Source organism: Crassostrea angulata, chromosome 4, assembly GCF_025612915.1.
Source record: "Crassostrea angulata isolate pt1a10 chromosome 4, ASM2561291v2, whole genome shotgun sequence".
NCBI lineage: Eukaryota > Metazoa > Mollusca > Bivalvia > Ostreida > Ostreidae > Magallana > Magallana angulata.
In genome coordinates, this window is record NC_069114.1 from 46,343,368 (window position 1) to 46,361,567 (window position 18,200).

Sequence of the window (18,200 nt, forward strand, 5' to 3'; positions counted from 1 at the left end):
TTAATATATATATGAAAGGAAATACTAAATATATCAGAATGATAGCTAAGGAACGTCAAAGAATTAGAATATGCATGTCAAATAAAAAAGGTAAAGGAGAGAATGTAGATGATTTTTATATTAATTATATCTATTTATTTTAAAACTTTAATTTAAGTATGCCGAATTTTAAACTGCGTAATATTATAACACATGACCTAGTTTCTTTTGATCAGGAAACGGGCATACTTCAAGCATAAAGGAATTTGTTATCAAGGCACAACATCGGCCAGACAGGAAGACTGTAAACATTTACATTTAGTTGTGCATAGAAAGTTTTCTCTTTACGAACTGTTCAAATGTGGGTGACGGTAGCCATTGTAGTGGTACTGATCGCTCTGATTTGGAGATATACGGGACGACCCAAGGGATTGCCTCCAGGCCCGACATGTTACCCCTTCATCGGGAATGTTGGACTATTCAAACCTTCAGATGCGGTACAAGCCAACCGGAAACTCAGAAAGCAATATGGTGACATCTACACTGTAATGTTCTTCCACAAACCGATGATAACAGTTCATGGATACGACAATATTCGGGAATTACTGGTAAAAAATGTAGACATGTTTTTGGAGCGACCCATTACAATTATAAATGGAGTTTTTAACAAAGGGAAAGGTATAACTATCATTTCAAATTTTATTTGCTTTACTAAACACCTGAGTTTGTATTTCTGATATCTTCTTAATACTAGTATTTTCTTTCAACTGATGATGCATGTCATTCCTCTTCTTTTTTTAATAAATCAGTATGCATGTGCTATCCCTACCTTTAGAATAACTCGTGTATATAGTTTTGCAAAGTCATTTACATCTGTGTGTACACGAAGGCCTTGTAAGTTTTAAATACCACTTGAAATATCAAATTATCATTCATTTTTTTGTTGTTGTAAAAACTTCTTTGTTCACACATAATGAAATAAGAATTTTAAAAAATCGACTTTATTGAAAGCCTTTAACCCTTATGCTACTGTTTTAGGTTTGATGTGGTCTTCTGGTCCAGTTTGGGAAGAGCATAGAGCGTTTGCTCTGACAACAATGAAAAAACTCGGATTTGGGAAACACTCTTTGCAAGGTCAAATCATGGAAGAAGTAGATTGTCTTATGGACGAAGTAGACAAATTTGAAAACAAACCATTTGACATTCATCACGCTTTAAACACCGCCGTTTCTAATGTTATTTGTTCCCTATTGTTTGGCAAGAGGTTTGACCACGATGATACCAAATTCAAGAACTTGATTAAACTGCTAAATAAAATGTTTGCTTCTACCAATCCATCTTCACCAGCTTTCGTTTTTCCATTGCTTCGCTTTCTGCCGGGGTCAGGTTTTCACAACATGGAGAAAAGTTTCCGAGATATTGATGCATTCACAAAAGAAATAATCGAAGAGCACAGGCGACATTTTGACGAAAACAATATTAATGATTATGTAGATGGTTTTCTATTTGAACAGACACAGAAAAAGAATTCAACATTTACAGGTAACCCATAGCAAGTTAAGCAGACGTGTTTAATTAGCAAAGTGTGTAGCGATATACTACTTTTTTATTATCTCAATAGAAACACGTGAATCCAATTGTGTATCTGGCTCCTTATCAGAGATATGTCAGAATTGTATAGTTTAAACATAGGTATATTTTAGCTTCATTTCCCCTGGGTTTTATTTTTATCTTTTTCAGTTTACATTTTTCCATTTTACAGATGAACAGCTCATAATCAGCGTGCGAGAATTCTTTGGCGCAGGAACTGAAACTACGGCGACAACCTTAAGATGGGCAGTGTTGTTCTTAATTCATCATCCCGAATGGCAGAGAAAACTCAGAGAAGATATCGATGCGCTTCTCGCTCAGAGTCATCCAAAAATGGAACACAAAGAGCAATTACCGAGGGTTGAAGCTTTCATTTTAGAAGTTCAACGCCATGCAAATATTGCACCCTTTGCAATTCCGCGTGCTCCAAAAAAAGATTTCTGTTACAATGGATATAATTTTCCAAAAGGAATTTGCGTCTGCTTTGCATTAGATTCTGTGTTGATGGATCAAGATATCTTTCCAGAGCCTTCAAAGTTCAAACCAGAGCGGTTTTTGGATAAAGATGGAAAATGCACTGGGGAGCCGAAGGAAAAGCTCATTCCTTTCTCAACAGGTGAAAAATATCAATTCTTTATCATTGTAATATATGTCGACAGCATAGCATTTCATTAGATGATATTTTTTTCGAAAATACAGAAATATTAAACATGTATTATTATTGTTTATTATATTAACAGGCCAAAGGTCATGTGTAGGGGAATACCTCGCTAAAATGGAACTATTCCTTTTCGTGACAAGATTTCTTCAAAAGTTTGAGTTAAAACCAGAGAACTCAAATTGTCTGCCTTCACTTGAACCAGTTCTTGGCTTAACAAACCAGCCTAAGCCTTTCAACGTTATCCTTGTCAAACGCTAGTTTTCTGAACAAATGGCTAATTTTCAGAATGTCTCAAGTTCGGAAAATTTACAAACTGCGGCCATCTTATCAAACACGTTTTTAAAATATACCTGAACTTCAATGTGTATTTATTTAACACAAACAAAAAAAATTCTATATCAACTTGGTATAGAAATACAAAAAATATACTGTCTACAAGTACTAATAAAAACACTTTACATAAAGTTATAAATGAATAACACCAGTTTCCAAATTAAACAATCAATCAAAAACATTAACCGGAGAACTTCATTAATGCACTTCGATCGAAAGAATTGTAATTAAATTCATTTCTTATCATTAAATAAAACCTTTTCAAATATTAAAACGTAAAGTTTTATTCATAAAAATGTATATAATGTAATGGAAGCAGGAATCCACAACAATAACATCATCAACATTAAAATAGACGTGCATTTAGCTTATACTGAGTTATCGGACTGAATTTAATCGATAAACATTGAATGAAAGTTGTTATCTTAATCGCATGAATGGATAAAGAAAGGAAAAACATAAGATTGCTTTTAATAACCTTCACTGTGCAGCGAAATTTGTTATTAACTGGATATGGTGAGTTGGAATCGTGGAATACGAAATTGGGCATAAAGTGACGCAAGGGTACCGGGGATAAAAAAAAATCGTAGAAGTATATATTTGCAACCTTTGTAAATGCCGAGGTAATTTGTTACATAAAAAGTTTAAAATCAAAGATTTTTAAACTTATCTTTAACAAGATTGTTATAGATAAGTTTAAAAATCTTTGATTTTAAACTTTTTATGTAACAAATTTAATAGCTAATGTGATTCAGTAGTGGTACATCTGCCTTATCTGCATATTGGAACGCTGAATTAAGGAGAGGGGAGGAAAACCTGTTACGACGCTTTTTATTAAAAGTATTAATTCTGATGGTGGCTATAGTCTAAATTTCCTCATCGTTATCAAATTGAACGACATTGTTACCGTTATACTGTTTAACTAGGTCAGACGCAAATTTTGAGTGTATCCTCAAGCGGATGAAATCGTGGGAAGACACTTAATTTTCTGTTTCGTTAATTAATTCATGTATATTGTTTATCTTTTATGGTTATACTTTTATATCTATATGATTGAATTTTGGGGTTCTTAATCAATAAATGATAATAACTTTGTTTTTTGTTTTGTTTTTTTTTTTTTTTGTTTTTTTTTTTTTTGGGGGGGGGGGGGGGTCCCGTTATGGTTCTACAGATAATGCTAACAGTTGATCAAAAAAGTTAATGAGGCAAAAATTATTTTTAATTGCATTATCTTATATATTTCATTTTGTTAATAAAGCAATTTAGTAAGGAAAGTAGATGTATACTTTATCGAGATTTCGCCTATAAAAAAACTTTGATTATCAAAAGTGATTTTTTTTCTCCGGGAAACTCATCGCCCCTATTGATCAGCTACTTTGTTATTTGCAATCGTTCCTTTCAATTTCTTAATACAATTTTCTGATATTTGGTTTGTTCACGTCTATAGATTTTGTTTTTCTCCACAGAATACCAAGTCGTTTATAAGGCAGTGTTTTAAACAAATGTGGGTATAGATGAATTGTTAATTCTCTCTGACTTTCGAGTACTTTTTTTTTTATATTTCACAGTTTTATTCGTGTACTTGAATACAAAAATCATGCTTTTGTTATTCCATCGTTACTTTATATGTAGAGTTTCTTAGTTTTATAAGTTGCTGTCTTTCTGTCTTTTGTTTTCAGTATTATTTGTGTGTGGTTTTTTTATGTATACATTGGATTAATTGCATATGAAGAATATCTATATAACACTTATCAGCTTCCATAAAGACACTGAGGTGAATATGTGTAACGAAAATCATGGAAACAGTGAATTCAGGGACAACTACGGATAATATTTCTATTTCTCTTTCGCAGTTTATTCGTGTACTTGTATACAAAAATCGTGATTTTGTTATCCCATCGTTACTTTATATAAATAATTTTTAATTGCATAAATTGCCGCCTTTTTGTCTTTTGTATTTGATATAGGTATCAAATCGGTAATCGACCAATGAAAATGAATTTAGTCAATTGTAGTTCCATATATTTATAAGGAATATTTTTTTCTTTTGCCCGCATTTTGCATATTCGATTTTAATAAAATTAATATCTTTGATTAGGGAAATTTCTGTACTTTGTATATTTGATTTTACTTTTAACGGGAACTATTTCTTAAAAGGCATATTGGCCGACTTCCTGGGGTGCGCGCAGTCTGTTTACAAACAGCTTGAAAACACGTGGTTTTGGGGGTATGCATGTTCGCAGCTAGAAAACTTGAGAAACTGCCGTATTGCATGCCCATTTTTGGATGTTAGATAATGAGTAAGGCATCACAGAACACTGCTATGTATTTTTTTTCTCACGAGAAAAATATTTCGATTTTTTACGATTTTTTTTCTTACATAAAATTATATAACGAAAACAATTACTGGTGTGATACCTTGAATAATATTTGTCGGGTTTTTTTCTGCATACATTGCATTAATTGCATATAAATAATACAATACATATAGCACTTATCAGCTTCCATAGAACACATCCAGGTGAATATGTGTAACGAAGGCTACGGAAAGCATACTTTATAAACTAAATTTAGGGACAACTGATGTCATGTTTGCCAAGTTTGAATTCAAAACTCAACTTTAAATAACAACAGCTGTTCTATTGTATAACGATGTGGGTGACGGTAGCCATTGTGGTTGTACTGATCGCTCTGATTTGGAGATATACGGGACGACCCAAGGGATTGCCACAAGGGCCGACATGTTACCCCATCATCGGAAATGTTGGACTTGGACTCGTCAAGCCGCCAGAAGCTGTAAAAGCTCACAGAAAACTCAGAAAGAAATATGGTGACATCTATACGATAATGACCTTCCACAAACCGATGATTGCAGTCCATGGCTATGACAATATTCGAGAATTACTTGTCAAACATGGAGACATATTTTCAGACCGACCTCTAACGATACATCCTCACAATGTCAGGGGTCCTGAGTCCACTCGTGTCCCACGGACACGAGTGGACTCAGGACCCCTGACATTGTGAGGATGCTAACGATAGTGAATGGAGTTTTCAACAAAGGGAAATGTACAGATAGTTTGCATTCTTTCATTTAACAGGTGGTGAACAATTCCCCTATAGCGAGACAGTCTCGCTAAATCGAGATCATCCCTCTTTACAGTAATAAAAACATTTCCGTAAATGCAAGATTTTGACACATTTTTGCGTTGTTATATAATTATTATTTTCTTTAAGCAGAAGAATATGCGGTCGAATATTTTCACATTTTAATAATAATAAGGGCTTAATTACTACACGTTTGTTTCAAACTTTGATATTTACAGCTGCTTTTAACTGAAATCCAGTTATAAACTATCTATTCAGCAGATTTCTTACGGAAGCCTCTTACGGTATTAAATATGGGATCATCTTGTTATTATGTTAAGGCGTACCAAGAATTATTCGTTCAAAATTCGATTCATTTTGTATAAAAATCTAGTTCTGACATCAAATCCTTCTCATCATTTTTTTTTATTTTGCATTGAATTTTATATTTCAAAAATATCTTTTTTTTCCCGAAAATATTTGTTTACCATAGGTGTAAAAATTTTGGTACAACCTTCCGTAGTTTTCATGGTCGTGCCGAGAGCCCAAGATCAAAATTTAAAAGCAAAAGCAAGCAGGAATTGGACTTGCGATCAATGTAAGAATACTCACGATTTCCTCGATATGAAATCCATCCTAATTTTTTTTTTACAGCAATGGAGCACTGATATTTTAGGCCACAAAGTAAAATGGCTTTAGATTGCTTTTCTTACCCGATTTTTTTTATTTTTTGAAAATCTCGCATTTACTGGAATGTTTTTATACCCCCGCAAACGAAGTTTAGGGGGGTATATTGGTTTCACCCTGTCCGTCCGTCCGTCTGTCTGTCCGTCCGTCTGTCCGTCTGTCTGTAGACGCAACTTTGTCCCCCCTATAGAATTTTTTATTACTGCATGGAACAGTTTGAAAATTTGTACATATGTTGAACACCATCTGAAAATGCGCACCTGCAATTTTTATTAAGATCAGACAAGATTTAATGATTTTATGACAGTTTTCATTTTCCTTATTCTATATATTGTACACTAATGTTGAAAAGTAAGGGAGGTAATCCTTACAGATTTTATTAATTTATTAATAGAAAACACTCTAAAATATATTTATATATTTACATTTTCCAGTGTCTTTGCCTGTGATAACACTACGTATCGATTTTGTACTATATAACCCATAATTCAAATGACGCCAAATTGAGGCGCCAGCGGGGTTTGCTTATTTATATTTAAATATTAAATCGTACAATGGCTTAAAATTATATAAATATAAGTAATAAGGAATCATTCTTTGAATATTATGAGGTAATAATTTCGGTCGGGGCGTGATCAAATCTATCATAAAGCCCTTCGGGCTTTATTGGATTTAATCACGCCCCGACCAAAATTATCACCTCATAATACTCAAAGAATGACTCCTTATTCCTTATATAAATACATCCAGATGGAGTTTTTTTTTTACTTTATGTCTTAATTAATAAAAAAAATATTTTTTATAAGTATTCTATCAACTGACAATGCAAAGTTTTTGTTTGTCAATGATAATTTCTTAGGAGCTAATAAGAACATCAAAGACAAGTGTGGCTGAATTCATTTGTCCCAAGGGAGCCATTATCTGAGCCATGGTTCAGATGGAGCATGTGTTTAGGGGAAATTGATAATCTGTAAAATGGGTGATGGTTTTGGGGCTATTTTAAAACTGTTTCATGTAAACCAAAAGTTCTATCATTATAAGGAAATAATAATATCATTATTGATATAGAAGTTCAACTATTTTTAGAGGTTGTTTAAATTTATTTGCCAAGTAAATTGATGAAGTGACCCTATTGGGCATTAATTTAAATGAAATTCAAAATTACTGATATGATTGTAGTGTTTTGGCAATTTTAAAATTGTTTGTAATACATGTATTAAATTTTCATTTTTACATAGTATGGTAATCATGGTAATGTTTTGGGAGTTTATTAAATTTAACAAGCTCATCAAAGAAAATCATAGTCCTATGGGATCAATTTTCTGATATGGAGTTCCATTGTGCCATAGGAAAAAGTGAGGAAAATTTGAAACAACTAATTGCATCTGTCAAGACTCTTATTAGAAAGATATTGAGAGTTTTATCAACAGAAGAGCATTGCTTGGCTACCGGTATTTCCATTTACTGCAAAGGGAGGGGTTATTGTCATTTTGTTGGTATTTCTTTAAATCAATTAAATCAAAAAATATATATATCATTAGATACATACATTTGTAAATGTATTACTGTTATAGATATGTATTTACAGTGAAATTCTGACAATTTTTATTTTAATTTTTCTTTGTTAACAAATTCTTTTTTTTTTTACAATTCTAGAATTTTTTTTTTGCATGTGTTCCAAACCTTTATTATTCAATTATTTGTCTCATTTGAAATTAGCCTTGCGGGGGTATTAGTCCCATTAGGACAGTTCTAGTTATTACTGTAAAGAGGGATGACCTCGCTTTATATGTATTCATAAAAAAATATTTAATAACCATACAAGTTCACATCTTCGGTTGAAATGGTTTACTTTCAATCTGTGTAGTTTATTTATAGAAAAGACAAACTACAGAAAACTTTTTCAATATTAAAATATGTTATAAGAACTTATAAGTTCATATTTAGTTAGGACAATCGTTACATAAATCCCACAGAAACGCATGTACAAACTCAAAACTCGAATCAACACAGACCCGCGGAATTGCGCGGCTTGTATAAATATGGAAACTACAATTAATAAAAGATAAAATCAGGGACGTATATACTAGTATATACGTCCCTGATAAAATAGAGTTTATTTTTTTAAATAATTTCCAAGTTATTTGTATTATCTTGCACATTCTAATATACAAATTGAGCTAGTATACTTTGCGCGCACATCGAATACGTGTGTCCTTCATACAGAGTGCATAACCTCTACTACATTATATTGTAGACACCGGCTGCACTTCATCGACATAGTAAATAAATAACAGTAAATCCAAGAAAGTAACAACGTTACATCGTTTTTATCAGTATCTACAAAAACACTCCGTTTTCTGAAGTTCATGCTGTCACTGAACGATCTGCGACAGCGTGAGGTTTCGGATGTGCGACGGTGTAACAGTATCATAACAGTCAAATCATTCCGTTTAATGAAACGTGTTCGGATGGATGAAATACATGAATGCCGTGAAGCATGACTAGTCCTCTCGGCCTTTGAAAGGGGATGTGTAGCGATGAACATAGCAATAGAAATCAATAATATGGCGGTAGTTAGAGATAAAAGGAAATTAATTCGTATATGTAAAATCATGTCAGCTTTAAGGGTAGTATTACTCAAATGTAATGTCATGTACTTTTAAATATTAATTCTACTTGGCAATTTTGCTAACTTTTCAAAGCAAGTAGCAGAAAATGTTAAACAGATTACAATTATTGTTTTGATATTCAAAATTTAGTAGACAAAATAACTAAAATGGTCAATTAAAGCAGGGACCTTGATCATTTCTTCTTTGCTGATCTTCTTTACTCATTCACAATCTTGTGGCCATCCCAATACTTTATCTTTAGACTCTTCCTTTGGTGTTCTTACATACTGTATCACTGATGCATCTGATCTTGTGGGATTTTGTTCCACCTCTCTAAATGAAGTTTTTGTCAAATACAGACTATCGATAACGAGATAAAAGTATAAATTATTAATTAAACGTAAAGTTACACAATGTATGCATGAGACTTTGTGTTGTATACGTATGTATAATTATAGGCAAATTGTATTTTTTAGACAAAATTGTTGGACCTGTTTTTGAGATCTGAATTTTCACCAACCAAATATTGAACATTGTTTTCACTAAACATGGCGAGTTTGCCGTTACAGGTTTGGTGTGGTCATCTGGTCCACTGTGGAAAGAACAGAGAACTTTTGCGCTGACAACAATGAGGAAATTCGGATTCGGAAAGCGCTCTCTCCAAGGTCAAATCATGGAGGAGGTGGATTGTCTTATGGATGAACTAGAGAAATATGGAAACAAACCTTTTGATATTCAAAACATTTTAAATACATCCGTGTCTAACGTCATTTGTTCCCTGTTGTTTGGAAACAGGTTTGAATATGATGATACAAAATTTAAACGTTTAATCGATTTGCTGAACAAATTGTTTACAACTGGAAGTGGGTCCTCGCCTGAATTTGTTTTTCCTATCCTTCGTCATTTACCAATGTCAAGATTCGCTAAAGTGCAAAAGTTATTTGCTGATATAGATGGATTCACAAGTGAAATAATTGAAGAGCATAGGAGAAATTTTAACGGAAACAACATAAATGATTTTATAGATGGTTTTCTATTACAACAAAATGAGACAGAAGAAAATTCAACATTTACAGGTATTTCATTTGCTAAAAAGAAATTATATCATAAGAAAGAATCCTAAGTGCTTGTTGATTTAACACTTGTAAGAATAAATAATGCATAAGAAATTCAGAAATTTTGTTAAATGTAAAGTATTATTATTGATTGATTGTTTTATGAGTATTTCTATTTTCATAGATGAACAGCTCAAAATAAGCGTAAGAGAATTCTTTGCCGCTGGAACCGAGACAACATCTACAACATTAAGATGGTCCCTCCTTTTCCTTATTCATCATCCTGAGTGGCAACAAAAACTCCGAGATGATATCGATGCCGTTATCGGTCAGAGTCAACCTACGATGGAACACAAAGAACAACTGCCATTGGTTGAAGCATTCATTTTGGAAGTTCAACGTCATGCAAATCTTTTTCCCCTTGGCCTTCCCCATGCCCCGAAGGAAGACTTTAATTATAAAGGATACCACCTTCCCAAGGGATCATTCATGTTCTTTGTATTAGATTCTGTAATGACGGATCCTGAAATCTTTCCAGAACCTACCAAATTCAAACCAGAGCGATTTTTGGACAATGGGGGAACATGTAATGGAGAGCAGAAAGAAAAACTTATTCCTTTTTCAACAGGTAACCTTTTTATAACACATATTTATAATGTCGACAAGTTTTTTAATGTCTTGAAATAACGTCATACAATTTTTTACCTGAAAAGGACGAAGATTATGCCTTGGAGATTCTCTCGCCAAAATGGAACTCTTTCTATTCTTGACCAGATTTCTACAAAAGTTTAAGATAAAACCAGAGAACCCAGAATGTATGCCGTCATTGGAGGGGAAGATGGGGATAACCACCATGCCAACATCCTTTAACATTGTGTTGATAAAACGTTGAACCTTTGAAAACCCGTATCCCACATGTTCTAAAAATTCGTAGATATTATAAGATCTTATCTAGTAAAGGACTTAGAACTATTGATAAAAGTAGAAATAGCATAACTTCCAACGTCAAGCTCCGATCAAAATGTAAAAGGAAAATGATTTGTTACTATATTTTTATTGGTTAAAAGTATAAATAGCATAACTTCGAACGTCAACCTCCGATCAAATATGGAAAAGGAAGCTGGTTTGTTACTACATTTTTATTGGTTTTGATATTGTAGTATCATAACATGTTAGCCTTCTCTAGTGAAAGAAGTACGTTTAACAAGTATGTTTTTGTTTCCCAAGGATTGTAACAAAATCAGTGAAGTAGTTTGACTTAGATTGAAAATAACGATGACTGCTGCACATTCTATATTTTAATATATGTTTTGCAATATATGTTACTATGAAATGGTGTTAGTTTGAAATACCTTTTAAAAATATACAATGGGTAATTGGTATAAACTAAAAACAACTTAACTTTATGTAGCACTGTCTAGTAATGATTCAAATATGGAACGGATTGGACCTCAATTATTTAAATATAGAAAGATTAAACGAATTAAAAGCTCTTGTATCTTCTGTATAGTACCTTTTGATAGGTTCATTGTAATTGTTATATATGTGGTTATAATTTTAATATTCAAACAAAATATAGTATATCTATTAATAGGCTGTAAGAACGATAGTAAGTTTATTGTCCCCAGAGACAGCAACTATTTCACTAGGCAAAGTCGAGTGAAATTGTTGTTATCGAAGGGGACAATTAACTTGCTATCGTCCACTAAATAGGCATTTTACTATATCGAGGGATGTTCTTTCCGGTAAACAAATTAGATTTATCGGACTTCGACACTCGGATACAGTGTTCCGAGTTTGAAAACGAGGGAAATCGAATGCCACTGAAAAATTTTCGTAAAATATTTCATTTGCATAATCGTAGTGTAGGTTTCAAACAATTATTGAACACGTTTTAATCTTGAATTATCTATTATTTCGTAACACAAAACTACTGTGAAAAAGGGTAACGAATAACCTTACACTTGTCAATTATATTGAGTATATGTACCTGTTTCCTAAATCAACTGTTTTCAAGATAATACCAGAGACATGCCAAGTCATCTACCATGTACTTACTTTTCAAAAATTTTTAGAACCATTTCCTCGTATCGTAAACACAAGGGTTCCATAGGGGTGTACGTTGTACATTTTGAAGAGACATCCGTAGTTGTACATGTGTTGAATCATTTTGCTTTGGGCTTCAAAAATAATGGTCTGCATTTTTAATGTAAATTCATTTTTCATGCGTTGAGATTAAATGTTTCCAAATTCATTTGCCAAATATTTGGCGAAGGCAATCTTCATTTTCTTGTTCTATGATACCAGTCGCTGATATGCTTGCTGAATTGCTAATCTTAAAATTGTTAAGAATATCAACAGGTCCAGTCTTCTTTATTCTTTTCTCTTTTTTCAACATCTTCATATTCACACGTTTCATTCGATTCTTCAATCGATGCCATTGTACTGTAATTCTAAAAATATATAACACATGATTTTACTTCAGATTCCAAAAAAACCGCAAAAAGACTGGATGCGTATTGCTAATTCTTTTAATGAAAAAAAGGACTTTCCCCATTGCATTGGAGCTAAAGACGGGAAACATGTTTTAATCAAGTGTCCAACAGACAGTGGTTCTACCTATCTACCCTTTAGTTTTAGTAGACGCTGGTTACAAATTTTTGTTAGTTGATTTTAGGACAAATGCAGAGCAAATAAAAGTGGCAATTTGCAAATATTAGAAAGGAGCAAATTGAATTTGCCACCTCCCAATCCACTTCCTGATTGTCATTTGGAATTACAATTTGTTATTGTGGGCGGCGATGATGCATTCCCTCTAATACTGTATTCAATGAAATCCTGCCCAAAGAGACAATTAGACTTTGAAAAGCGGATATACAGTTATAACTAGATTTTGACCCGTGCGTGGATTGACATTGCATATCGGACATGTACGAAATGAATACATCGACACACCGTATTGTTGACATTTACATAACAAAGCTATAAGCCTACAATAATGCTACCGTAAATCTGGAAATTTTTACGTCGATTTATTTTTGCGAATTCGAGTCATAAAGCTATAGATTAATTTTTACGTTTTAAATTTTTGCGAATTGTCATCGGCGCGAAAAATAAAAAGCACTCAAATATTAAATGTCAACATACTGACATGCACAGTGTTAGCTAACCTTCGGACATCGTATATTACCGCCGCCTCTAATTTTCTCACGAATCGTATATATGTTTACCAACTTCATAAAGTATCATGTGAGAGTTGATGTCTGCAATTTATATCTTGTTCAAATTACCGCTATATACAATAACAGCAGCAAATGCAACAAAACTACCTAAAGGGGTATCTTGATACGGATTTATAGCGAGATAATTATCCCAATTAGCAGTTCACACCTTCACATGCGACGGTTTGTGTACACCACACAAGTATCGGAGGGTCACGTGTCAAACACAGGTGATGATGTTTTCCTGTGTCAAGCGAGCGAGAATGAGAAGAAAATGGCGGCATTCAGCAAGAATTTCAAAATACTGTACAAATTTTCGTATTCCGTGAATTTTGGTGTCCCGCCAGTACACTGTGAATGGGGTAAAAAAAATAACGCTACATTCTGCGTAACGCCGGTACATATCATATCTATGAATAAATCACGCATGCATGCAGTGTCATCAGTATACATGTACACTTAAGATAGACATGAGGCTACCAGATACGATTTTGAGTGAAGTCCCTCTCCACACGCTGATTATAGCTTGGGGGTATAATTACCTGGTTATATAAACAGTTTTTTTTTTAAAATGACCACTACTTACGGACACCTGTTCATATAGTAAGGAGAAAAGACCAGCCTTCGGCAATATTTTTATTACTTTTTTTTGTTGTTGATTAATTTTTAGGAAAAAAAATTTTTGCAAATGCAGAGCACGCGCAGATTAGCTAAAAATTTATCTACTGTAAAAATTTCCAGATTTACGGAATTAATTTCACAACACTTTCCTTGGCTAAAACAATGTAACTGTGTCTCGGGAAAGGCCCTCGCCACAGTTAGAATGCCTCCCATATACTCGTAATGTAACAGAAAATTGAAGTTGCATTGAAAATAACAGTCAAATCAATTATAATAAACCTTTTTGAGACTGTAAATACCTTTCATCTGAAATTTCAATCCATGTAATGAAAGAGTTCAACACTTTTTCACCAACGTACACGTACTTTCTTTTCTGCTAGAGACAATACACGGAACGCATTCTATCGTACAACCAGGTCCATAGGACATTTATTATTTCAACGATTAAACATTCTATCTTACTCTCCTAAGAAATATAATGTGAATTTTTGCATGGAATCAAATAATTTTTTTTTTGACATCACGAAGACAAAATTAAGTAAGTACTAAGTTGATATGTATAATTGTTATTTTATATTTTCTCTCTTATATATGAACAGAATATAAAGCAAATTTCCAATGAAAATGTACACGTATTTGTTTTTTGTTTTTTTTGTTTCTTAGTTTATTCATGGAAATATGATATTGTGGAAACAAAAATTAAAGATCCCATTAGCGTGAATGTATTGCGCACACGCAAGATTATAAAATCCGAAAAATCCAGATGATTTCCGGGATTTCTTGAGGAATTTTCGTTGATTTTTAATTAGCGAAGCCTAATTGAAAAAAAAAAATAAAACAAATTGGTAATCTTCAAATACCAATGATGTTAAAAATGTATAAAACAAAAGACAGTACTCTTCCGATTTATCGGTATTAAAGCTAAAAAATTCGAGTCTATTATTTTAATATAGTAGTATAGATAAATGGATTGTAGAAAATGCTTTTGGAATTCTGTCAAGTCGCTTAGGCATTTTCCAACAGCTAATGCCTTTTAACTGGAAAAAGTAATGGTATTTGTGTTTGCCTCTTGTGCTTTAAACAATTATCAAGTTCAAAGTCTTCGGCAAGACAAATGTATACCCAGGACGACACCTCATATCTATCTGAATGCTGAAAATATAACCAATTAAGAAATATTACAGTAACTATGCACGGTGGCAACAGATTCAATTAGGATGCAAAACATTTGAGAAATGAATATTGTGGCTATCTAAATACCAATGGTATAGTCGATTGGTAATCGAAACTGTCATACATTTACCAAATTACTCACAGATTTTCTTGGTGTTATCTGCTGTCTCAGAAACTTCCCTGGCTTAATTCGAAAACGCATATATTTACAGATAACTAAGAAACTAAATTTTAGCAATGAGCTAAATGTTATCTGCTAAAATTATTGTTATGTCATCAAATAGAAGTGTAGTTTATCAACTTTGATTAATGATTCATTCTTTGCAGAAAATACAAAATTTGTTTTGAAGATAAAAAATAAAATATAATATTGTGGTCGGAAAGAATGAGGCGTGCCCCCCCTCCCCGACATATACACACCTAACCATTTTATAACCATGAGACATGTGCATGTAACATTATAATTCTTGAAAAAATAAGAATACATGTAAATATATGTACATGTCTATATCATAATATGTACGCTTTGTCATAATATTTTATGTTTTTACATTCATACTCGTAAATTTTCCATACATCCATTTGCTACCTCTTTTCAACGCTCTTTTTAGAATCAATTGGAATACTTATGTCCCAGTTTGGTATAGGATTATCAAATCTTTATTTCATCCTTGCTCTTACCACGTACACGCCATAATTACCTCGTGGATATGTACACGTATAAAAATGTTGATGTGGTCAATGAATCACAGATAGATAACCTAAAACCCAGGCCTCTGATTAGCTAAGATAAGAAAGTATACATACAACTTATTGTAGAGAATAGAAACCCGTTCTATTCGTACGCGTGAAATATCTGCCTCTGGAGAGGTTCAAATTTCATGTAATAGCGCTGTACACATGGTAGCATTTTGCTGTATACGACAAGGTGTATACAACTTGCGGTCAATTTATTTATAGATATCAACTTCTTCCATTTTGTGTGAGTCGTTGCTCTATTACAAAGATTACTGGACGAACAAAGGAACTACTCTCCGGTCCGGCATGTTATTCCATCATAGGGGACATCGGACTCTTCAAACGTTCATATGCAGTGAATTCACACGGAAATCTCCGAAAGATACCTGCAAAAAACTGCAGAAAACAATACACGGCAAAAAAATTTATCTAAATTTATACTTCACATGAGTTTTACAAACTGTGTTATATAATTCCTAGATAAATTCTCAGTTGAACTATATTTCCTCTAAAACTTTTTCCTCTTGTGTTCTTTTGTGTGCATATTTCAATTTTTTAATACCGATTTTTTGTTTGTTTTCAGACACGATTATAGATTTCGATATTAAATTATAAGATATTGATAAAATCGGGGCGTTGTTTGGACAGTATTTGGTCTTTAAAGCTGACATGAATTCATAAATACGCATTATTTCCCTTTTATCTCCGATACCGCCATATTAGTTGTCGATTTCTATTGTTCTGCTCATCGCTACACACCCCTATATAAGGCTGAGAACACTATTCATGCTTCACCGCATTCAGGAATTTTATACTTCAGAACACGTTACCTTGGACAAAAAGACTTCACCCCTGCGAATGTTATTGTCATTCAAATTTTAGACCACGTGGTTTTATTTGACCCGTTCAGTTTCGCAGTAAAAATCGTACCTCGTGTATAAAGGCTATTTCACAGTATCTAGGTTCTTACAGTCAAATATAAAATCTAGAGGTTTATTGATTTTAAACTTTATCTTCATTAATTGGTGAATAAAATGTGTTCTAGAAATAAATGTGACTATACAAAAATTAGTTTTTGTTTGCTGTTGCAACAACTAACATGCTTAAAAGAGATCCCTTCTGAGGATTAATTTTCGATCCGCGCCTGACCTAGTAATAACATCAATAGTGAAACAGACTATACCATTTTATGCAGAATGTTCCTTGAAAATGGCTCGATATACTAAGTTTTAATGCAAAGCAGACACCCATTATTTTTTTAAAAACATGGTATTGCACACCACAAGCATCAAACATGGCTATGATTTTATTAAGCAACCCAATGTTTATATTTTCAACCACTCTACACGTGTTTGAACACGAACGATAACTCTGTTCTGAATATTATCGTTTAATATAAATAACTGCTAGATGGTTAAATAAGACATACATCTTGAAAGCTTTTCCCGTTTTAACATAAATCAAAGTAGGATATGATATGAAAAACGACCAGTACTTACGTATTATGAGAATATTATCCGAACACTTATACTTCCGCTCGAAATTTCACAGGAACTGAACAAATATCGGTGAAGTCTTGTGAACTTTCATTCGAGCACCTCTGGATTTATTACTTACTTAGCAACGATAAAGGAAACATTCCGAACACATTCGCAGGGGTGGACTTGTAGAAACGCGTTTTGAAGAAAAATAAAATGACAACCACTGCACTGGCAAGATATATCCAAAACACGACGAACACAAGACAGACTGAAATCCAGGCGCAGATACTTATAAAATTCCTCGATAATTGTGGACCGTTTTCCTTTGTATGTTATAACATCGCACATACGCAAACAACACACTGTGGCAGATCGAGCAATGTCAATGATCGCATAGATTTTAGAAACGGTGCGTTTTTGTAGGAACGGATGGAAACGATATTACGTTGACACTTTCTTGGATTTACTATCATTTATCTACTGTATTCGATGTGGTGCCGCCGGGGTTTTCAGAAAGACGCAGACGTTATTCACTCTGTATGAACGACACACGTGTTCGATGTGAATGCGTAGTGAGACTGCACTGTATTTTCAAAATAATAAAGATATCTGGGAAATCCTTTCACAGAATGAATATATTTTGTATTTCATTGATTGTTGTTTCCTTTATTCTTTACTACAAACATTTTACTACAATATGTAGTTCATGCATTTAGAAGTCCGTGTAACCTGAATGCCTCGATCGGAAAGCAACCGACCGTAGCTTTCTCAACCGTTATATATACCCCAGTGGCAGTAGAGGAGCGATTGAAACTAATATGGCGACCAAATACTTTTATGAATTCATGTCAGCTTTAATATCAACTGTACGGAAGCCCGTAAGTGCCACATGATATATATAAAGAAAACTACATATATATATAAAGAAAATCGTATATTTATATATATAAAGAAAATGATAT

At 33.1% G+C, this 18,200-nt stretch overlaps 2 protein-coding genes across 2 annotated transcripts; both read left to right on the forward strand.

The window, feature by feature from the left end:
- The first annotated feature begins 206 nt into the window (after positions 1-206).
- LOC128179354 (cytochrome P450 2C44-like) lies at positions 207-3,658 on the forward strand. Its single transcript, XM_052846762.1, has 4 exons — positions 207-657; positions 1,018-1,521; positions 1,742-2,185; positions 2,310-3,658. The coding sequence occupies exons 1-4, from the start codon at positions 339-341 to the stop codon at positions 2,486-2,488; spliced, it is 1,446 nt and encodes a 481-aa protein (XP_052702722.1). The 5' UTR covers positions 207-338; the 3' UTR covers positions 2,489-3,658.
- A 1,429-nt stretch (positions 3,659-5,087) lies between these two features.
- LOC128179355 (cytochrome P450 2C15-like) lies at positions 5,088-12,258 on the forward strand. Its single transcript, XM_052846764.1, has 5 exons — positions 5,088-5,531; positions 5,606-5,632; positions 9,519-10,025; positions 10,189-10,632; positions 10,718-12,258. Exons 1-5 carry the CDS (start codon positions 5,216-5,218, stop codon positions 10,894-10,896), a joined length of 1,473 nt encoding a protein of 490 aa, XP_052702724.1. The 5' UTR covers positions 5,088-5,215; the 3' UTR covers positions 10,897-12,258.
- Positions 12,259-18,200: the final 5,942 nt, after the last annotated feature.